Source organism: Tetrao urogallus (assembly GCF_951394365.1).
Source record: "Tetrao urogallus genome assembly, chromosome: 5".
NCBI classification, from domain to species: Eukaryota; Metazoa; Chordata; class Aves; order Galliformes; family Phasianidae; genus Tetrao; species Tetrao urogallus.
The window spans coordinates 12,571,863-12,596,327 of NC_136818.1; the positions used below are offsets into that span (position 1 = coordinate 12,571,863).

General features: G+C 37.2%; 1 protein-coding gene across 9 annotated transcripts in view; it reads left to right on the plus strand.

The window, feature by feature from the left end:
• The window catches only part of ADGRL2 (adhesion G protein-coupled receptor L2), a gene marked incomplete at both ends in the record, with an annotated part of 123,054 nt that overhangs the window by 38,500 nt on the left and 60,089 nt on the right, over positions 1–24,465 (plus strand). For all 9 annotated transcript variants that reach the window (XM_079535359.1, XM_079535360.1, XM_079535361.1 and 6 more), the window contains one exon: positions 14,609–14,822. In XM_079535359.1, the coding sequence (XP_079391485.1) occupies positions 14,609–14,822 (214 nt within the window). The remainder of the gene's footprint in view (positions 1–14,608; positions 14,823–24,465) is intronic.

Here is a 24,465-nt window from a genome sequence, read left to right on the forward strand (position 1 = left end):
TTGCAAAGATAGGCTATTCAGATAGGTGATGAAGATGTAATTTCACTAGAAGCTAGTTTAGACCAATTAAAATTAATAACCATTTCTCATAAATCTGGCAGAAGGAAGCTGGGGTTTTTGTGTGGGATGTTTTACAGATACATACTGAAGCAGCTTTTGAGCTCAGAACAGGTCAGACCCTGCAGCTGGCCCAGCCCACTGGGCTCTGGTGGCTGGTACTTGGTGTGGAGCTGCCTGCTCCATGGCTCTTAGCTGTCTGCAAGTGCAGATGATAACTAGAAGTTTAGCTTGAACCTAGGCACAGAGGTAAGGACAAAAAGATGATGGATAGAGTCTGTTCAAACAGATGATATAAACGTTCCAAGGAATTGACAAGTCAAATTGACAAGCTGGAAAACAGTTTAGAGGAGAAATAGCAGGTTGCTATGGCTTCCTACCAACAGAAGAGACTGAGGTATTTTTTTCCACAGTGGATTATGATGGAGCAGGGGCTGGGTGTTATTGAACTCATTCTCCAGCATGAGGTGGTGCTGGGAAAGCCGGTCAGATGACATTAGGAGTGATGTTAAAAACTCTTGCTTAAAAGAGAGAGGTTGTCATGGAAATGCTTAGCCCTAAAGGTTCAAGATCACTTAAATGTTGCAAAAGACATAAAAATAAGCAGGGTGCCATCATTGTGTTTGGGTACCCAGACTAATTTTTCAAATAAGAATAAAATAGTAGTAAGAATGTGCCATAGTAAATTATCTGTAAATCAGCTGAAGGCCTTTTTTTTTCTTCTGATGGATGCTGCATGCATATGTAGCAAATGAACATGTTTATGCCCAAATGGCACATTCACTGCTTTTGCATTATCTTTCCTAATGGAAACCTTGATTTGTCTTTTTCATGTTTTTTTTTTTTTTTTTTTTTTTTTTTTCCCCCTTAAGGTTATTGAATTGTAGTGGCAAATGCAGTGATACAGTCACTAATATGCATTATTGTAATTGGCTGTAATTAATCCATAATTGCTCTTTAACAGGGATGACAAGGACAAGTTATTAAATGATGTAAGAATAATTCTTCGTATATACAATTTAGCTTTTTATCTGGAAGAGGTATTTGGATTAAAGAATATTTTGGGTGGGTGAGAGAAGGAAGGAGTCCATTTTGGTCTGAATTATCCAATGATGCTGTGATATTATGACCTATTTTGTCAAAAAACTCAAAGATGATTTTGTCCAACTTCACTTCCAAAAAACCTACATCATACTTCCAGGTAGGGAAATATGTGGAGGGAGTTGCATTCAGTTTGGGAAGGGTTTATTCTGCTTTGAGCTTTATCTGGAACAACCACTTAATACTTTTTTGTGTTGCATATTTACAGATCTGTTGAACAAAAAACTTTACCAGTGTTCTTAGTTTATGTTGGAATACTTGAACATTGCAGCAGAAAAATTGTGTTGCGTTGTTTTCTTCAGATGCTTGGCTTATGGATTAGGAATTAAGACCAGATTTATCCATTATTAAAATAGCAAGATGACAGTCAACAAGTTGTAGCATTTCAAACAAGAATCAGTCACAGATCTTCGTTTAGAAGCCCTTTTGGTAGTGTTTATCTCTCTAGTTCCTAAAGGGAGATTTTCTTTTTTCTTTTTTTTCCCACCTAACAATCTTGTCTCACTGGATTTTCTATTGCTTAAAGATAGCTGGGAACATAATGTACTTGCCTGTTGTTCCTCCTATTTCCTTACTTTGAAGATACTTCCTTTAAAATCTTTCAGGATTTCTTGAGGGATGAGATAGGGACACTAATATAGCATTTTCCCTCTATTGGCCTTCCTGGTGTTGAAGTGCTGGGAACTGTATATGCTCCAACTTTTGTGTGTGTCCAGCAGCGATGTGCAATTCCACCAAAACCAAAAGGAAAAAACAACTTTAGGTATGTTTATAAAAGGTAATGATCATTGTAGGGGGAAAAAAGACAGTAATGCAGTCAGCTAATTAAATGGCTTGGCACTGAATCAATTTTAACCTTTTCTGCTCTGTTTTTTGTTGTTGTTGAAATGTTCATTTTGTTTCAAACTTCCTTTTTCCCTATGCACCTCTTTTCTATAGCCATCTCACATATCCACAAGTAAAACAGGGAACAACCTCTGATGGGAAGACACGCTTGGGAAGTGGGAGTGCCATGGCAACTGTGGAGGTTCCTGGGACTGTGGTGAGCTGAGATAACCAGGCTCAAGATTTGAGCAACAGTAAATTAGGGATGCCCATCTAGTAAACACAGCTGCAGAAACCTTTCAGTGCCACAATCAAGCCAGTCAGTCCCATTTGTAATGTCAAAGGTGATGGAAGCATGCTGGAGTCCTGCAGTTAGCTGCTGTGCAGGTTGGAGGAGTGGCACCGAATGGTGGGCGGCATTGCGGCCTGTCTGTCAGGCCAGCGCCATGCTAGGTGCAGGGCTGCCAGTGAGGAACAGACAAGCTACTTCTTCAGTCTCTGACCAGAATGCATGATAAGGCTCGATGTCAAAAAGGGCAAGATTGGGCTCACAGCAATTATGGCAGAGGCATACTAGTTTCCTTGACAACCAGATTGAGGATTCTTTGTGATTTATTATTTGCCACTTCAGACTCTCTTTCTCTGATTTAATTAAGGAAAGGAATTTCCGTAAGCCCCCTCCCTTCCAAATCTGAGTACCCCTTACTATTGTTATGACTAGCCACAACCATCCCAGACCGATGCTGCTTTAAACTGGCTGCAAATCAGACTCAGCATTGAGCTTTTAGAATTTCAGGCAGGTTGTTCAGACAGCAGCTAACTGAAATTCAATGAGTATTATGTTGAGTGATGATTTGTTAATCTGCGCTTACTAAAAGGTATAATAGACATCTGCACTCACCACTTCTCCCTCCCTGCCCCCCACCCCAGGAGTTTTTCAAAGGCAAGGGACTTCAACAAGTGACGCTTTTCTCCGTTATCCTTAGAGCTGTAGAGCTCTAAGACAAAATAGTATTTGCAGGCACCGGTTTCTTCCCTTGTTTTGGTGCTACGTGATCTTTAAGGTACTTTCCAATCTAAGCCATTCTATAATTCATGTTGTTTTCACCTTGAAGGCCTTATTAACAATAGATCAGCCACAACTGTGTACACTAATAGTGCAGTCTGAGGTTTTTTTAGTGTACTAATTGCACACATGTTTGAAAAAGAAATTCTTTTAAACGTGATTTAAGATAGGGAGTACTGTTAGTTTGATCTAACATGTGTATTTCAATTATGTGCTTTCCACATTTATAAAGCACTGGCTAAATCATGATCTGCAGGACCTATTCTAAATTTAGTAATTCAGAATACAATTTTGAACACAATTTATGTAATAGAGATTTTTTTTTTTTTTATTTAAATATCATTGGCAAATCTGTGTTGTTATATTTCAAGACTGAAATTGGGTCCTCCAAAGGGCATTTTTTTCTTGAAGTACTTTCCTGGATTGCATATTTTTTTATTTCATATTCAGCATGAGGTGTCTGCTGCATTTAATAAAATAAAATGAAGGTCACAGAAGATCACTAGTTTTTCCATAATGTTTCCCAGTGGATGACTGGAAAAAAAGGTAGCAATTGAAATGGGTTGAGGATCCTCCATGCAGACGATATAGAAAATCTGTGTCATTCTAAAATTATAGGGAGGGATTTTAGTTTAGTTTTCATTGTGTTTATTTTATGGTGACTGTTGTTTTTGCACAACCTCAGTCATAACTTCAAAAGTTTGTATGTGTTTGGTTGGCTTTAGTGCAGGGTGTTCCTGAAGTAAGTCAGTGGGTGTTGCTTATCCTTTGGATTGAACATGAAGCTCATTGAGTCCCTAAAGAGATTGAGAGTGGCTCAAACTTAAGCTCACTAATACACGTGGTCCTAGATCACTAATATACCAGTGCCCATTAGGCTCTTGAGAGAACTGACTACTGAAGATTCTTTTTTAAAATGGAGTAGCATAATGAAGCTCATTAATGTATTTTTCATTAGAACAAGAATATTGAGTGTCCAGGTTAAATTCTAAGGAATCTATCCCACAGGTTAATGACAAAGCTCACAATGACATTAGTGGTGCAGGATGAGAAATTAATTGGGGTAATTAAGATTCTCCTTACCTAAAATTCTGTTATTTTCAAGTAGATAAAATATTGTAAAATGAACATTGTTCATTTTGATGAACAAAATGTTGCGTCTCAACACCTCATTCAGAGATGATAGCATTTCAGTGAGAGATAATATTATTTCTGTATTTTCTGTTTGATTCATAAAGTACCCTTGTCACCTTCTAGAGGCTTGTGCATGTGGAACCATCTTTGAAAGAAGCAGGGCTCTGTCTGGTTTTGCATTTCCAACTTTTTCTGCATTAAGTTTTTAAAGGTAACATGGGCCTTGCATTACTGAAACTGATAAGAATCTGATCTTCAAATTCAGCAGGGGCAGAGAGTGAATAGGCATTGGAGCTCCGCCGTGGAATTGTGTTTAGTCTCTGACAAAAACTTACTTTGGAGTAGCACAGACTTAAAAGAAATAGTATTTGTACAAAATAAAAACTTTAAAAAATACAGCTTCTTTACTAGGTGTTTTCAAGGGAATCTGAATCCTCAGTTATAAATGACTATGTCAGAATGCCTAATTTAAATGGTTACCCTAACACCTGCTCATTCCTGCCTCCTTTGAACACCCCTAACCTTCTCCATTCCTTCTTGGCATTCCCAAAAGATTAGCAACTCCCTCCTCAATTACACTGCCATCATGGCTGCTTTGATCACACTCTCAGCTTGCTCTGGAAATCATTTTGATTAATAAAACTCAGCACTGTTGGAAAAACAACAGTGTGTGCATGGATTGACAAGTTGTGGAACCCTGGCAGGCAGCTGAATGGGGTGGGGTAGAAACTGCAGTCTCACTGCTGCCTCCCACCCGGCCATTAGCTTGCACATTATCCCCTCGGACTTGCCATAGCTACCCGCCTGTTTGTACACCTAAATTATGTATCATGAGAACGTGGTACTTTCCATAGGAAAGTGATGTTTTGTTGTGAAGAAAAGGGAAGCAATTGCATCTTTTATACTTCACAGCTGCCTCCTCCAGAAATACTTGCTGTAGACTCTTAGGGAAAGATGTTTTTAAAATAGAACTGTAACCTGGTATGGTGAAAGACTGTAGAATGAATTAATTATTGAGGAAATTTACCTTCCACATCTGTATAAACAGTGTAGTAGTTCTGCCTTGCTTTCTGTTATTACCCTTCAACATTCTACTGTATATTTTTTTTCTCCTATGATGCAATTTTCCTGGTTCTTTCTTTTATTATTGGTCTTACTATGATCAATGAACAACACTGGAAACATGGTTTTTCAGCTATTAGATGTGTACTTCTAAATAGCAGTAATTAGTAAATGCAAGGTTTTCCTTTCTCTAGTGTGTTACAGTGTGTATTCATCCCTTTTGTGACTTTCTGATGTAAATAGCATCAATTATGGAACTCTATCACATAATTAGGGAAATTGTTTACTTTCTGTCTCAGCACACAGGTTTCAGTAATCCTGATTTTTCATTTGTTTCATTTGAGCACGCATTAGATAGTTCTCTTGAAAACTGAGAATATTTCTTGTTCTCGTTTTTAACACTTGTGGCAGAAGAAGGAATGAATTCTGCTAATAAAAGCAGAACCCGGATTCAGAAGTCCTGAATTTGAGTCCAGGTGGAATTTAGCCTTTCTGTCAATGTATCTCACTCATCCTTTGTATCTGTTTGCAAGAGGCCTATGGATATGTAATCCCTTTGTAGGTCACTAACAGCATTTGGACAGAGTTGCAGAGGTGCATATTTCCTTTATTTATCTGGGAAATGGTACCTCTGTTGCTATTATTACTCCCTGCTGTGCAAGGGAGCATGGAAGAAATGTGTATATGCCTTAAGACTTCTTAAATCACCTTTTAATTTGTAAACAAATGGTTTGCTTTTTCTCGTGCAATTTATTATGCAGAGAATGCTGTCAAGTATCTATGCAGGATTACTACATTATTCCTGGAATTTGCCAGAACTTTAGGTATATTTTAAAAACTACACATGGTATATCCTCCTCTTCTCTGTAACAGTCTTTCAGAAATCCACACATTTCAAAGAAGGTAAGGTCAGGAAGAAAGCCTTTCACTCTGACAGGCATTTTCTGAGTATTGCTTGCTACTCTTGTCTCATATCTATTTGGGGGAATATTTGAAGTGACGGCACATTTACCTTCAAGTAGATTTTTCATGTTGTTCTTCTACTTGCTTTCAAAACGTATGACTGTGTGTTTTGGGTTCTCAGTTTCATCAGTGGGGTCTTAAGCCTTTGTTTCCATGGTCGTCTTTCTACTACTGAGTCCTCGGTAATATTTTGGAAGCTATACTGAAGAAGAAGGGGTATTGCTTTGCTGTTTGTATACTCATAAGCACTCTGTAAATCTGAAGTGGCTTGCTGTCATTAAAATTAACCACGTAATTTTCCCACTGTAAATTATACTGTGACAATTGACTCCACCCCATCATTTTATTGAAATGAGAGAATATATGAACTCTTAAATTGTCGCTTGGTTCCACTTCTAATGTATACGTAATTCTGTTTATAAACAAGAAAATGCCCCCTTTATGGTTTTATAACTATATTCTCAGATGTTATCACACCTTAGCATTTGTACTGTATTTATTAAATATCTGATAATTGTTTACAACTATATTTATATTTAATATTTTTAAACCATTGCTTGTTGAATGTTGTATTTAAAGTGAGCTAAAATGTAAGAGTTTTGTATGTAATGTAACCAGTTCTCTGCATTTTAGTGAGTTTTGATTTTTCTGGCTAACCTACTTAGGAATCACACCATTGGTTATCACCGACACCACCGTGTCATCTGGAATGATTCAGCTTTCACTCGTGTGCTTATTCCCAAAGCACTGGTTAATCTCTGCATGGTTTCTGAGGTGATGAGGCCTTGGGTTTCTTCAAAATGGAAAAGAGAAACACCAAAAATGTGTCATTTTTGTGAGCTGATTGCTCTAAGTACTACTGATGGAAATCATAACCCTTTCTTCCTCTTCACCTACCCTCCCTCAACAGATGGTTTCCAATAAAAAATGATTGAGGCAAAGGGAAATACAAATTGTTGTGCAAGTACATTTTTATAGAAAATAAAAGAATATTTATTTTTATTCAGCTACCAGTGTCCTGTGCAGAGGAGGAAGTAATTCAATGGGAAATCCTGTTGACACGACATTTCTGACACATCACCCTTTGTGTGTCTTACCTCCTTGTTTCAGAGCTTGTTTCTAATTCAGAAGCTTCTCCTTCCTGACAGGTGGTGTGCTTAGTGAGTTCACAGTTGGTAAACTGGAGATAACCTCCAGGAGGGGGATTTACAGAGACCATGGAACTTATTTGCCTGGAGAAATTTTGAAGCTGCAGTGTATTCAGCGGTGAGAAAGAAAAAGGGTAGTGCTTTCTGTGAGCTGGCAAAGTATCAAGTATGTGTGATGTGAAGGAAAAAAGGAAGGAGATTCTTGCAGCCTGAGAACAGACATCTGGCTGGCAAAAGAAAAGAAATATCATTGACAGATGAAGACCATTTCAAACAGGGATAATTTTAGATCAAGAGGGCAAAGTTTTGCTCTCACACATGGAGCTCCCCCTGAAAGGGACGGGAAAGGTGCGTGCAGTTGAGAATAAAATTTGGTTCTAAGCGAGAACCGAACAACATGCATATTTTTACACTAGATATTTAGACTTTAATGTTTAGATCACATGGTTTCCATCTGCCATATGTAGGCATTGCTAACACGCTGCCAGGAACCAGGCTCTGGTTTGGTGACTTTCATTAAAGGAATTAGTGGTTTCTTTCCAGTTTCTGTGTGGTGGGATTCAGAGTGCAGAAGCCCATTTTCACAGCTTAGCATTAATTAGCACTCTTGTGGCAGCCTCAGCAGGGAGGTGAAGGATTAAATGGGCATGAAGACCAAACTATCTCTTTTCCCATAGTGGTGATTCCTTCAAAATAGAGTTAAGAAGTGATGAACTAAAATGGGGAAGATTGCCTGGCTGCTGTCTGGCCGTTCTTGTTCCAGGTGATTGAAAGACTTCAGTCTGCAGTCCTGTCAATGTAGCACACTTTTCCCTCCTGCTATTAAAAAAACGTCCACGACAACAACAGCAACAAAAAAAACAAACCTCAAACCACAAAAAAGCCACCACCTCCAAAAAAGGGAAGGAGAAAAAATGAGAGCAACTTGGAGAGTCACATTCTCACCCTCTGAATGAGGGGTGAGAGATGTTAGGGAAAATTTAAATGAGGTCTTTGCCAACCATGTGCAGGAAGGATAGACACATTAAAAAGCTAAGATGCTGCTGCTAACTTATGATTTTGCTGAATCATTCAATGAGCTGTGGAAGGCAGGTGTAAGCCTTAGTTTTTGGTTTTTTTTTTTTTTTGCTGAAGAGAGCCTAACAGGGATATTTTTGAGAATTGCATGGAGACTGGAAATGCACGAGGAAAATTGTAATAAGTTTCAGTGAACTGGAAGACAGGACTTGTCCTGGTGAGTCAGAGGGTGTAACTTAGGCTTTGTCCTGAATTTCATTAATCAGCTGTACCATGCTTTGTGTTCGTGCACACTGAATATTAAGTATATAATTACAGAAAATTACTTAGTGTTGTAATTCTGCTGCTCACGCTGAAATTTGACAGAGATTTTTAAAGTTAAAGGCTTTTTTTTTTTAAGGCTAAATCAGTTTAATAAGTTGTAAAAATTGATCATTAAAAAGCCATCGTTAGTTACTTAATATTTCTAAAAGCTCTGACTGCTAGCAAACCCTATTTCTGTTTTGTAAGAGATAGGTTTCCAGATTTCAGTCAAACAAAATATGCCTGAGTATGTCTGAGAAACTGAATTCTGGAAACCAGTGCTAAAAATCATCCCTCACAATTAATTTATTCAATGAAATGGTTGTCTTGCTTCAGTGTAATTTATGTGCACATTTAAATGATCAAGTGTGTTCATTAGGGCTTAAGACCTCTTTGTTAAAGTTCCAATTAAGGACGCACTTTCATGTACATTGTTTTCAGTTAATCCCATTTTTATGAATGGGTTAAAAAAAAAAAAGTCTCTTCCTAGAAAATAGATTTCCTTCAATAACTTAATAACTATTTTTTTTTTTTCTCTAGCTGTCCCCTGCTTGCATCATCTTAAATGAAAATAATGAGTCTATACTTAAAACCGCAAAGAATACAGGAGAATAGTTTTGAAATGATCGCTTCCTGCCTAATTTTATCCAGACTGGAACAGTGGGGTTTTGTCTGCCGTGCCACAGCTCTGGCTGTTCGTGTGCTATCTGGTAGCTTTCAGTGAAAGAGGAGCAGAGTGCTGTGAACTCCAGACCTCTGTGCAGTATCAGAAGCTCTCACTGTGCCAGTGTAATCTTTTAATAGACATGCTTGCCAGAAGGACTTTTTTTCCCCTTCAAAGACAGAATTAGAAAGCACAGTTGTCATTTTAAATTGCATCTATCGTTGTAGTTGTTGGTAGTGATCTGCTGACCAGTATTGGATAATTTAAAAGCTGTTTAACAAAATCACATGCTTATCTATATGAAACGTTTACGGTGCTGAGAGATAGAGAGAAAAGCCTCCCTTGACATACATAGTTCCTAGGATTCTTTAGAAAATGCAGGAAGCTGAGGCTTTTTTCAAGAATTATAAATGCTCTGCAGAGCCCATGTTCAGAATTTACACGATTTTCAGATGGTGAAGTGTGTTCGGCTGCCCTGTGTAACATCTGTGCACGCGTCTGCACCTCACCAAGCAACTGAAAGGATGCTGAGTGCAGGTTTTACTGGGCTCTGCGTTTGCTCAACATATATTATTGAAATTCTGCCCAAGATGCATTACTTCATCTTGTGTCGAACTTGAACCATCATGTTTCGTGATTTGGTAAAATAAAAGAGATTGTGAAAGACACAACTGTAAACATTCTGTTTCAAAAGATGTGCTCTTTTTAGAAGACCTTTCTGTTAGAGCCAAATAACACAAGAAGCAGTATTTCCTTGCTCACTGAGATTTTATGTATATTTCTGCAAAGATTTGTTTTGGAACCTCAGTTCTTCCAGTATCTGCATTCTTTGAAATAATTTTATATTTCCATGTTTACTCTCTCAGTGCTTTAAGTTTTAATCAAAGGTTCCTTGCTTCTGATGTTGAGAAGTACTGATGTTAGCCTGTTTACATTCCAGTATTTTTCCTCTGTATGGGTTGAACATTCAAATGTAGTGGCTCCTTTTTGCTTTTATCTACCAAACTTAGCACACACTCTTATTATTGACAGCTCAAAAAGATGGAGTGCTAGTGGGCAGGAAGCTGTGAATTATTAACTTTCCTTTGGACTTTGACAAATTTAGGTTATCTTTCTATAGACAAATCATTTCTTAGTAAGGAACCAGTGGTAAATAAGGCATTGCAAATTTATATTAAGCGTTTTTAGCCAAATGTGAATCTGATATATTTCAGAAACACAGTTCTGAGATACATTTCTTTTGTAGGAGATGTATGCTTTAAATTCACAGACTAAAGTACAAGAGGGAAGATTTTTATTTGTGATGTTTCATTTTGATATTTTTTCTCAGTGTTTCTGTATTGATCAGTAAAGCATTAAAGAATGCTTATTACCACTGAATATTCCCTCTACCTTTTTTCCTTAAAATGGTGATTTTGTAAAAGAAGTTTTTCTTTTTTTGAGTAAAGAGCTCAACTGATTTGTGAGCAGATAAAATGTGCAGGAAACATGTTTGCCAGGAAGTTTTCTTATAATCAAAACAGTCAGCATGACAGAAACCATGCTCTTTTTTTCAGTAGCTATTATTCTTCCTTCATTTAAAAAAAAAAAAAAAAAAAAAAAAAAAAAAAAGGCAAAACCCATGCATGTATACAGCTGAATCAGAGACAGCATATGCAGTAGCAGATGTGGCATTTGGTAATAGATAAGTAATAGATCTTATGTGGGTTACTGTTCATGATGTATGCAAAGTGCCAGTCCCGGCCCCAGAAGTGTTTGTGGTGATCAGGAAGCTCTTTACAGGAACACTCCTCCTTTGATGTCATTGCTCAGTTTGCCTTGAAGCAATTAGCACAAGGATGGAATGGTGATTTCGGCTGTACAGGACACCCAAACAAAATATATTTTTGCAAGGTATAGCGAGGCAAAGCTGAGCAGGCTGAATGCAGGTTGGTTAGAAAATACGATGTTGAAAGTACTCATGAGGAGTTGCACTGGAAATACGAATTTACTGGTGATAACAGTAATTATTGACAGAGCTACATGCTTATGTCTGAAAAGACCTGGAATAGTGCGGAACTGGGCAGCAGTGCTAAGATGCCGGTCTTTCAGGCTTCCATCCTGTGGCAGTGCATCTGTTTATCGGGAATTATCTCCTGAATGTAAATGAATTTCAGTCCTAAGTCATTGCACCTGTTGCCAAGAGGTATTTATTCCAATCACTTGCCTAAAGCACAGGGAGTTATTGCTTGACATTTTATAGCTCCAAAAAAAGCTGTCGTTTCAAAATCATTTGTTCAGAGAGGAGAAAATGGAGCAAAACAGTTCATTTTACCCTAAGCACTGCTATTTGGCAGTATTCACATTTGCACGGCACAAAGCTGCAATATTGATTTTTTGCTCACAGGGCCTCCCACTAGTTCTTTCTTCGATTGTCAGGGTTGCAAGATGGATTGAATTACACTTTGCTTGTTGATATGCTTATTTTTTTTTTTCTTTGTTGATAGGGAAAGATTACAGATAAAGCTTCAGAATAAACATCGCAGCAGTTTTGTTAGTGGACTTAAATTTTATTTATTTTATTTAGTTAAAATTCTGTGCCATGACAATTCCTTAGACTAGTCTTCCCACCTCACACATGCTGCATTGTTTGGTTCTATTTACTGCTGCTTTTGCAATATTGCAGGTACATAACAATCTCTGGTGTGTCCTGTGTTGCTGGTGGTGACCTAACCTTGGTGTAGTATTTTGAATATTTGTCCTAATACGGAACTTCTCCTAGATGTCTGCAGGGGGAAAAATTATGCAGGATGAAATACGTGAACAGTGCTTTCAGCAGTGCCCAAATGCTGCAGATGTTGAAGTCGGATTTGCAGGCAGCTAATCTCTGCAGAAGTATGGCATTCTTGTCTTTGAATTCATCCTGTCTGAAGTACTGGCTGCGCTGCTGGGTCTATAGGAAGGGTTTGATGCTCATCACAACCAGCTTGGTATGGTTGTGTCAGCCTGACAGCGTACCTATCCATATGCTGGACCTCAGGGTTATCAGCCTGCAGCCTCTCCTGTTTGGCAGAATTCCCCTTTGGGCAGCAGGACTAGTGGTTTCACTTTCCTTACTGATGGAAACCTGAAGGCAGGGCTGTGCAGTGGCATGCAGGGGGCTCCCGTGGGAGGATGCTGCCTGAGCCCGTGTTGGAGGCAGCTCTGCTGTTTGCAAGGTGTGCAGGCAGCATTTCTGTGAGCTGGAGGGTTCGAGTTTTATGGGGATGGTGTTAAATTTGACAGGATTATTAGGACGTAGGAATGGCAGTCACCAGCAGCATTTCTTTTGGTCCCGCTGTGGCTGTCTTGATGGTAATTAATCAAAAAACTGCTGCATGTTTGTGTGGTGTGGGCCTCGTTTGGGCCCCTCTCCGTGCCTATTTCATGCCCTCAGTGAGCTGTGCACAGATTCTGTCTTCATTGTATTAATTTGCTGCATGGGAGGAATACATAGGGTGTTAATGCAATAGATTCGCATTTCAACTCTTTAGAGCTTTCAGCTCATGATACTTCAGCAAGCCTGTAATAATAGTGTTTGTTATTACATATGACATGTTCAGCCAAACCTTCAGCCAGAAGTGCATTTTAAATGGAATTGTGCTTTCCACAGCAACATGGTCTTTTCTCTCATTAGCGAATACTAAAGCATTGGCAGGGTAGCAGTTCCCCCTTTTGCATAGGATGCATAAAATTTAAAAGAAGCAAACTCAGCTGCGTGCAGAGAGGCTGGGCGCAGTGTGGCCTGGTGCTCATCCTCTGCACATCATCCACTTGAGCAAAAGTCAGTGGTGTTACAGAGAGGAGGACAGGTGGATGGGAAGATGGCTGCTAGGGAGCCATGTCCTGACATCAGCATGGCGGTTACCAGCAGCACTTCCTCAAAGTCGGAGCAGATCATCACGTTCATATGGTAGGAGTTTGAATCTACAGATCATTAATTCAGCAGAAAAAGTGTCAGCCTCTGGTTCATATGAAAATTTACTATCAAGGGGTTATCTCAAGTTATTCTTGATCTTTTTAGATCCTAGCTTCCTTGCCTCTTCTAATGCATCAGACTTCTTTTTTTTTTTTTTTTAAATAAAAAAAAGCTTATTTTCTTTGCTTTCAAAACACTGTAGAGTTCCAACTTTGTATACTTACTAGCTGTTTCTCTTTGCTGTCACAACTTGTCTCCCAACAGCCTGCACTGAAATATTAATGGCCTTGTGCTGCTCTCTGAGGGCAACTTTTTTAAAAAAAATAAGGAAATACGTGTAATTCTGCTGAAAATTTATCAGAGATCATTTTAAAGATACAGGTATTTATCACTTACCGTGTTACTCAGCTTGTCCTCTAGTTCTTGGTAGTGCCCTCATTTTGTAAGAGACAGAAAGATTCTATTTAATAATAATATACCAGTAGCTATGTACAAGGGATTATACAGTTTTTTGATATTGTATGTATGTTTTCCATAAATTAATATTACTTCATTAGAGGTTACCTATTTACTAGAATTTGCTCAAGCAGAAAAATGTGTTTACAAAATAAGAATTCCTTGAAATATTTTTTTGGAGGGAGAGAGAGATTCTGTATGGTGCTCATCTGCAGTTTGTTGTACTAGTCATTTATGCATTTGTTCAAAGTCTTTTTGCTCCTCCTGTGGTTTAATTTCTTTAAAACGTATAGCAAGAAGTGAAGTTTAGTTAGGTATCAGAATATATATTAGATCTAGTGTTGCAGACACACCCATGCTGGGCACATAAAGTAGATGAGCAAAAGAAAGTGAACTCTATTTGGGAATGGAGATAAAAATTAACTTGAAATGGCTTTGTTTCTGTGTGGGGAGGTTTTTTGTTTGTTTGTTTGTTTGTTTTGCTTTGTTTTTTAAATCACTTCTGTTTCTTCAACTCCAGCCTGCTCTACTGCTTTCCCACTTTCCAACGTGACCTGTCTGTGCCCAAAGCAGGGTGAAAGAAGCAGGGAGAAGAGAGGTGAGAACAGGAATGCACAGAATAACCTTGCAGGCATGCTGCCTTGTCAAGGGTTAGAAGTAGCGAAGAGGAATTTTCTCTCTTCTCAGATTAAGGACACAGCAGAAGTGATGTCAGGATGTGACAGGTTCATGAAGGCTGCTTCACTTGGTAGCGGGTCAAACTGTTTAAAGGTGCACTTCCTTTACCTCTAGCATACTGTTGAGAGTTACTGCCTATGCCACAGAAAAAAAATATATATCCTTTAAACTCAATCTCATTTGTTTTTCTTCTTCAGGTTTCAGCCGAGCAGCGCTACCATTTGGTTTGGTTAGGAGAGAGCTCTCCTGTGAAGGCTACTCCATTGACCTCCGGTGTCCAGGAAGTGATGTTATTATGATAGAAAGTGCTAACTATGGACGGACAGATGACAAGATCTGTGATGCTGACCCTTTCCAGATGGAGAACACGGAATGCTTCCTTCCCGATGCCTACAAAATTATGACACAAAGGTAAAAGTATATACGTGATTTTGAGGATCAAAGAGAAAAAAATCTTAAGTGATACTGTACAAAATACTGTATTGCACTTCTAAGTTTGATATTGAGACAGTTTATTTCTATACAGTAGTATTAGAAAGAGTTAACAACTACTAGTTACAATTAAGGAAGTTTTTTTTTAATTGTGTGCAAAAGGAAAAAGCAAGAATATAAGCGTAAGGAAAATGAAACAATTCACTTACTTGGAGATTCCTTATATTCTTGTCTTTTAAGTTGTCAGAGAGCACTTTGGTATTCAGATGGCTGTAGCTTCTACAGGTGATGGAGTCACTGTACTTAGAGGTGTTCAAGAAACATTTGGATGTTGTATTGAGGGACATGATTTAGTGAGAAATATTGGTAATAGGTGGATGACTGGACTGGATGATCTTAGAGGTCTTTTCCAATCTTGGTCGTTCTGTGATTCCCTGACAAACATACATATTTCTTCTGAAAGCAGCTAATAATATGCTTCCCATGCGCATAATTCATAAAGTAGAAAATGCCAGGATGACAGTATGTCATTATACGTGTGTATGTATGCATACAAGCACATGCTATATTAGCTACATTAGATGTTAGCGACAGTGACTGTCATATAAGATGGAGGATGAGCCAGTACAGAATTTGCTTCAGAACCAAGATGCAAAGAAATTCTTGTACTGTAGACTGCATATGAGCTTACGTCCGCTCATACAGACAGTTGTCGAAGTGTCAGCACAAATCATTCACTAGCATTTTTACTCATTAAACTGAAGGATATCCTAAGACTACATAAAATGCATTTGGCCTTCTATTTTTCTCTACAGATAAAAAAGAAAGAAAATAATAAATAAAATAAAACTGGTCATAAGTTGAGGGAGCACAGTGAGCAAAAATATTCAGGATTAATGGGAGGTTTTTCTCCCATACGGTAGAGTAAAGTTAAGGATATCAAGCCTTTTATTCCTGTTCTGTGTTCAACCTGTGACTTGTTCTGTTATCTGTGAGGGAAAAGCTCCATTGTTTAGGTAATAAAAAGGTGATATAACTTCTTTAAATCATGTTTGAATTATCATTTTGTGGTTCTAGTTCGTTGCTGTTAATTAGATCAAGCCAGATTTCCATTGAGACTGCAGCAGCAGTGTCATCATCTTCTAATCTGTCAACTCCCTTTGAAACTCCTTTCAATTGCTTTTGTAAATGTAGTGCCTCTCTGTAGACTTCCTTGTTGTGTAAAATGCATGTTGTGTTTTGATCAAAGTCCTCCTTATGTTCACTGCAAATACACAGATTAAGGCAGTCAGAAACAAATACAGAGGCACAATCTTGCTTAAAGTGACATGAAACTGTTACTGGAAAGCTGAAATTTCAATCCTCCCCTTTCAGTTTATCAACTGTAGGTTGATGGTAGCAGACAATATTTTTGAACTTCCTTGCTCTTCTAGTCTTACCCCTTTTTCAACAGGCCAAAATAAATATGCAATAGTATGCGATCGTATGTATGACATTGATTCAGCCTGTCTGTGCTCAAGAAGAATTTATCAATTTCATTCTATTTCATTTCTGAAGAAATGACAAAGATTGTTTAATGTGCTGCTTTCTATTTTTGTGTGGCATTTATAGTAATTGGAAAGTCTTGTTTCATGGTATTCTTTCTTAGATCCTGTCATTAAGTAGGAAAGCTTGCTTCCTTTGCCTTGTTTAATCTTTTTAGAAAACTGGTCAATTTATGCTGTATTGAAAGCATAGTAGAATGCTGAAAATGTGTTATGGAAATATTAAAATTCCTGCATCTCATCTATTTATTGTGGATTGTAATTTTTTTTTTTTTTTTTTTTTTGTAATTTTTTGTTTGTTTGTTTTCTAAGGCAAACTATTGTTTGGCACTCCTTTCGTGTCCTTGATCTGTTATCTAAAAGTATCACATCAGCTGTTTTTTGATGGCAGTAAGTGCTTAGGAAATATCTCACCTGAAGGACTGTCAGACTCATTGGTTTTCTTTTTCCATTGACTAGAAAAAAATAGTTCATCCATTAGAACAAATGAACACAAAGAAAACTTTTTTCCATACCTTCAGAAATAAGCTGCAATGATTTCTACATTGCTACTTAACATCTTAGAGTGTTTACTTTTAAGGATTAATGAAATGTTTTTATCGCTTCAGACAGCTGTATCTTTACCACTACTTTTCACCACTCCAAGTCTATTTTAGATCTGTACTTAAAAGTAGTTGAGTCAATTATTAAATACTCATCATTCATTTGCAACATTACTCCACAGCTTTTGTAGAGCAACTACATTTACTCTAGTTACAATGCGAAAACACTAGCTTAATGAGATCAATACTGTGAAATCTAAAGATCGAAAAATAACATGAGCTTTTTTTAACACAGCCAATCACACCTGCTGCTATGTTTTGAGAGATTTCGAGATTCTAGCAAACTTTGTGTTGCATCAGCTCCTCTTTATCTGAGAAACTTCAGCTATTCTCCCTTCTTTCGTTCTTTTCTACAGTTCTTAGAAGATTTTTTACTTAATGTTTTCCTAGGAAGCCCAGCTAGAACACTAATGACTTCACTGCTATGCTTTACCTTTATAAAGTGGTTATTAAATTTTTAGTTCCTGATTGAAATTACTTCCCAATTATTCTAGAATAAAGTCTTCCTCATGTATTTAGATTCTAAACTTCAGAGTAGCATGGGTAAAATTGAAGCTTTGAAGAAAAGGGACTAGACCTTTAGAAAATCCTTCCCCCCTCCCATACTTCTCTGATAATTAACCCCAGCGTTTGTATGTAGTTAAGTTGGAGATCCTACCAGGATTTAAGGCTTGGCATAGAAATAAGCTTATTTCTAGTATATTTGGGCAGTCAAACTTCTTGGTGCTCTGCTCTCCTTTACCAGGGACAAATTTTTCCTGCTTCCTTTCTGTTTTAAAAAGGAATTACAGGAACAGGGAAACTGAAAATGTAAAGCAGCTTGAGGAAATTACTGCAGTTGCTCACTCGTAAGGTGTGTTCCTGCGGCTGCAGCTAGAAATTGTCACAAGACTTTGAAGTCGGTAAGGCTGACTAATACTGCTCTTTATAGACGCAGCAGAGATTTGAAAATTAACAGGATAAAATTTACTTACAACCACTTCCATTGTTAGTAGATTGCAGGTGGATTGTTGGAGTTATTTTGAAACTGCCTGGGTGTTGAGGATGTTCTGCCTCCAACCTCCACTTCAAAGCCCCGCTCTGTGAGCTCCAGCTGCACCTGGGCATGGTTTGCTGTTAGGACAGGCACTGAGGATTTCATACATACCACACACTCATTGGATTTCTGTTTTATTAGCTTAAAATAAGAACAGATATTTGAAAGTACGTGTAAGTACATACTCAGTACATTTCAAATGTTCAGAAACATTGCGTATGCAATTTTATATTTTAATACTAAGCTGCAGAAAGCTTTTTGGCATGGTGGAACCTCTCTCTTATGAATTAAAAATGGATTTTTTTTTTTTTTTATAAAAATAATTTTTCCTAATCCTGAACTTTTTGCTCGGGAAAAGTTCCTGTTTATTTTAAAAATTAGACCCCTTGACTACATTTATGGTTTCAGTACAGTGAATTGAATTTTTTTTTACCTGTGCGTAGTTAGTCTGGCAGATACAAGTTACTAACACTGAATCTATGGAATAAATATACACTGAGGCATAATTCAAGCATGTAGAGTGTTGAAAGCTCAATAAATGTTGACTTCAGTACAAAAAGCATTGTTTCTTTCCTAGTAAAAGCTAAAGCTACTTTGAGGTTTTAAAGAGGAATTTCTGATCTGAACTTTGACGCAGAGACCATAGTTGCAATCATTGAAGAAAAATTCCCTATTCTTTAAACTACAAATTTTGCATACATCATTAACAATATAGTTTTACAGTTGATATATTCAATTTATTACTGTTTTGTCACAGAAAGTTGCATCAATCTCGCACTGTGAAATGGTCTTGAAATTTTCATGTTAAATGTATATGTATCATTCTTCCATATTCAGTAACTATCATTTTCTTTCTTAACTATGCACTAAAAGCAAACTCATTGTAATACATAAGCATAAAGATAAAAATATATAAATTATATATATATTATTATAGATAAACTTAGGGAATTAATTCTTCAAAATACCATTTTAAAATTTTACTGCAGAAGGTAAATGGATTAAAAAAGGCATAAATCATTTCCAGCTGTCAGGATGTTGTCTGATGCACTCATCCTGTCCTGTCCCTAGCCTGTGGAACACTTGTACCATCCATTACCATGTCCATCAATGACAGCAGTGAGCAGTTCATGCTTGCATTCTTGTTATTGTGAACTTTTCTCACGTGGTAATGCTCATAATCTGTTAGATCCATCATAAGTCCGCAGGCCAGTTGCACTCAAGTGAAGGTCTTCAAAATGGAAGTGGAGCACCTTCTGCCCACAGGGTGATCTAGAGAAAGGTTAAGGAAGGGCTGAAACCATTCCTTTTTCTGAGGTGTTGTTTTCTACTTAATCCCTCCAACATGACGAGTGGGGGAACAGGGATATTTGTTCTTTTTTATCCATTCACATGTCCAACAAACACACAATTTTAAAAATACTTCAAACAAATGAGAGTTAAGCATTTTTGGAAGAAAGCAAAATAAGTTCTTGTTTGAAGAAAACACATCTTTGGAGTGTTTTGTCTTTTTCCTGCTTGTCAGGTCTGCAGTAGAAACACTCATACTGTCTTAGTTTTCTTCGAAGTGAAAACTATTTTGATTTCTCACCTAACATGAGTGAATACGGAAGATCTGCCAGTAGGCTGTTGGCTGGGAGGGACAGTAGTACCTCTGCTGTAACTGATTAATCTCCCTCATCAAAGTGAAGCAGCCTGGACAACACAAACCTCAGCACATCTTCTGTAGCAGAAAGCAGAACAAGCTATGGGGTCACTGCAAAACAGAATTAGAGCTCTGGCAGCATTTCCACAAAGAAGCATTTTAACAGTATTATGCCACCCACTTGCATTTCTTAATGTGACTTAAGACAGTTTTCCTGGGCAGGATTTGATCCTCTGCCCTTCAAAACTGCCTGTGTGCCCTTGAAAAAAGCCTGTAATTGTGGTAATGGTGCAGGTTTTCTTTGGGGTCTGCCAGGTTCAGACAAGGCTCTGCTGACCCCTGCTGCCATTCATGCTTTTTCCCTTGCATTTCCTTCTGTGGATGGAGATTGCCTCCCTTTGCTACAGATATTATGTTGTGGAAAGTATCTCAGAGCAAGGGGTATACCTTGACTTTTGCTATTTCTGATCATTAAGCGCTTGCATTTCTGTCCTTTCTGTGTCAGAGAAGCACCAATATTGATCACAAGATAGCATAGGGTGATGTGTGGAGGGAAATTCTCGGAATTCATGTGCTGCAGAGCAGCTATGGTATTTGTGCACATCTCATCTGTGAGGTTCTCCTTTTGCTTTGGCATGCCAGTAGTATCACCTTCAGCTTGCTGACAGCAGCCTCTCTAAACGTTTACCATACATATAAGGCTATCAAAATTTGATATCTGTTTTAAGTATCCTTAATAAATGAAGATTTCTGCTCATCTGAAACAGACATAGGTCCTTAGTACAGCTGCCACCCCGTCAGTATTTTTCTGCGGAAGAAACTTAAAATGCTCTTTATTTTTTTTGAACTGCATATTTCACAGTACCAGGCCTTGGCCTGATTGATTTTTTGTTTTGTTTTGTTTTGTTTTCCTGGGTGTTAGTCTCAAAACTTAGATATGACTCACAGAGAGAAAAAGCAGTAATACACGTAGCATATTTTCATGAAGTAGGCATAATCACAAAGCCTAGAATATTCATGACGCATACCATAGTCCTTGGCTTTACTGCAGGAAAAAAAACTGGAACAACCATGACTGAGAATAACCTTATCTAACATTGTTCATTTTCACGGTCGTTAATGCTTAATATGAAAGTAGTAGGTCTCGTTTGCTCATTAAAAACAGTGTTTGATTTTTTTATTTTATTTTTTTTTATTAATGGAGTTGTTCCACTGTGGTATTACGTAGTTGATTAAATACAAACCCTCAAATTCTAAGGTTCTGAACAGTAAGATAAGGTGGAATAGCTTTCAGTGGTACTTACTAGTGTTTTTGTGGTGTGTTCTCTTATTATTTTCTGCAGAGGAAATTATGTTACGCATGTTCAAGCACACACGCGCACTACTGTAATCACAGCATTGGATGAGCTACAAAGAAACAATAAAAGAATCATTGATACCAACTAATGACATTTAAAATTTAGATATAGTTCAAAAAAGATTGAATTAATTATTTTGCTAGGGTGTAGCTTCGTATTTTACTTAGTATTTCCATATATATTTAAGTTGCTTTTATTTCCCTTATTACTGGCAAAAAAAAAATTCAAGCTCTTCTTAGGTCAGCATACATCTTGTCTAGCAAGATGGTATATATGTATTCATCCCTTTCCTTGCTCTTTATGTGTTAAAGTATGTGTATACATACATTTCTAATCATTTTATAGTGTTGTGTATTTGAGTACTGCATCAAATAGATTCTTCAGACTGTGGCTTTCTTGCATTTTTTTTTTTTCAGATTTCTGAAACGATCTGTGCTAGCTGTATGTACTGCTTAGCCTACAACTAATCATATATTATATACTTCCATTATTTAATTACCTCTCTTGAAAATTCACAATTGTGAGGATTTGACATAAGCAATGCTGTCTAACCTTCAGCACCTTGTAGTTGAATATTACTTTCTCTTGGACAAAGTTATGTGACTTTTTATACAGTTTCTGAATTTTTAGTGTAGCCCTGAGAAGTTCCAGTTGCATTCATAAGTTCAGTATTAAAAAATTCTAATTTACTTATATATTATTACTGTGTCAAATACAGTTCATATGGAATAATGCTGTAATAATTGAAGCCTATTAATTCCTCCCACCTCAATATATCCTCTGTAACACTGAGCCAAACCAGGCACGTTATCTGATAAGTTGATTTAGGACTTTCTACATGTGTTCATATAACCATTTATCTCAACCCTTGCCGAGGAGACCTTTATTAAGCTGTGATGACTGCTGAATATGAAATGTAACCAAGATTATTTTTTTATTCAAATATAATTTAAATATTCATCAAAGAGGAGTTATGCTTGAAACTGACAGAGACTATTAACATCAAAAAATATAATTAACTGCACTGGGTATCATGAAGCAGAGTTAGCCAAATAGCCGAGAGGTCTAATTGCTCCAGAGTCTGAGAAGCAATAGTTTTATTTTATACTGTTGCTGTGGAATTAATAGTGATGTGGTTTCCTATGCGAGGCAATTAAAAGCTGCCTGTTAAGGTTCATTGCACTATAGGAAATCCGTTGAATATCACTTAGTAAACAGAACTGAGATGGAAAAGGTACATGAAGATGGGCAGAGCAGAGTATAGATCGGAAATTAGGGTAGATTATTATGAATTACATATACGTAAGTAAATTATGGCTACTTGCTAGTATCATAACGCCAGCTCTCAGAAAGAAAGTGAAAAGTTCATTAGTAACACAAAGGAAATAGAATTTTAAAATTATTACAGTGAAGCTTTTTTATTCAGAAGAGAACAGTAACAATGGTTTAAAAATTAAAACATGTCCACAGAGTAGTATAAAAATGAGCAGATCTCATATTCTGGAAACTTCTTTCTGCCTCAGAATAATCTCCTACTTATAATAAAAAGAACCTTCTGACCTCTGTGGCTCAATTAAGCTTTTTAGTTGAATTCAACAAGAAAAAAAACTTCTTTATTGAATCCCATAGATTACGCATGTACCCAGGCTATACAGCCTAAAAAGGGGCGGTCATATTCATGACATTTTGACATTAATGAGCTTGCTGAAATGGAAAAGTTTAAGGATCAAAGATACAAGCAATAGCAGTATTTTAAAGCATTTCTCTTTTTTTTTAATCTCTCTAATAAAGAAATTGCAATCTAATTGCTTAATAAATAGGCCATGATTACTGAAAGACACAGATAATTTGACTCTTTCCATTTTATTTCTTACGTATTGCAGAACAATAATTAGCAAAAATTCTATGGCCACAAATGAAAAAGGTCTTCATTTTTTTCTTTCATACAGTAACTAAGGCTGAAATGAGTTTACACGTATATTTTTTAATTTATTGTGATAGACAATTTTTATGTTTAAGAAGCAAGCTTAAGAACTATTATCATACTGGTAAAATAAAATCAAACAAAGAATTCAACTAGAATTACTGCTGTGGATATAAAGATGGGCTGCCTGTTTCATACATAATTTAGCATGCTTACCCTGTTTATATCAGTGACATAAGAGTGCGTGCTACTTTCTCAGAAGAGCGCCGTCTTTGCCGCTTCACAGCACAGTGCCTTGTACTCCCAGGCTTGCACATGGTGTTAGCAGATATTTAAAGCACTTCAGCCTAACATTTTATAGGTCATGATGAACTGAGCCTATAAAACAAGTTACTGCAATGAAGTTAATGCAGTCTTAAGAGTGTTACATAGATTGAATACTCAGTATTTGATGTATTTTTAGCCTGCTGTAGGCACATCAATGGGGAGGAAAAGCTCTTAAGACACAGAATTCTTCCATGTCAAATGTCTTTCGTAGTACACTGTCAATATAGAATCTTTACTATGAGTTTAATATTGAGGACTGTGTTTTTTCAGTTATTCACTGAAGTACAGTAACTACAGGAGCCTTTGAATTTTTATTTTCTTCTAGCATGCACACAACACCCCCTGCTCACTCCAGGTTCTGTAATGTTTGTCAAAGAAGTTAGATAGCAGAATAATTTCACGGAGCAAGTTGCTGTGACCAAAGTCGTACAGTTCTAGCACCTTACAGGAAGAAGTCTTACTACTACTTAATGACACAGAGCTGTATGTTGTTTCGTATCACAAGATACATGTTTTGTCGTATGTGCAAGAACATCTGTCCTCTGTTGTTAGTAATAATCTATGCAGCTGTGATCTTTAACCTTACTGTTCACTGCTTCTCAGGTATCATGCTCCTTGTCATATACATATATATAGGGAAGAAAGCGGTTTTAAAATGAGTTTAATGCATGTATTTTTCCAGCACTCCAAAATTATTGTTCAATACTGCCCAGATTTTGTGCTCCATTTTCTATGACCATATGATACACGAATTTAGTCTGAGTTATTTAACTGTAACAATAACCTATAACCTTTCCATGTTAACTGAATTTCTTAAGAGTATTGAAGTCAGCTCAGCTATTGCACTTATGAAGCTGTAGGTGTTTTCTCATCTAGGATGTAGTGGTACTGATACTGCCTTCAAATGTATTATTCTAGTGCCAGAATCACTGATGGGTATGAAAAACATCATTTACTTTGTATATCCAGCTTTCTTAGATAATTTTGCTGCCTTTGTTGGCTGAGTTATAGCAAAAGAACACCTCCTGGAGCCGCATTTAAAACAGGAGCACTTTGGGTAATGTGCTGTAGACAGAACACTTATGAGTTAGTGCTCAGTTATCATGAATGCCATCAGCAATGCCTTGTTGCTTTCTTATCAGCCACTTCCTGCTGTCAGCCCAGTGCTTATTTCAATAGAAAAGGA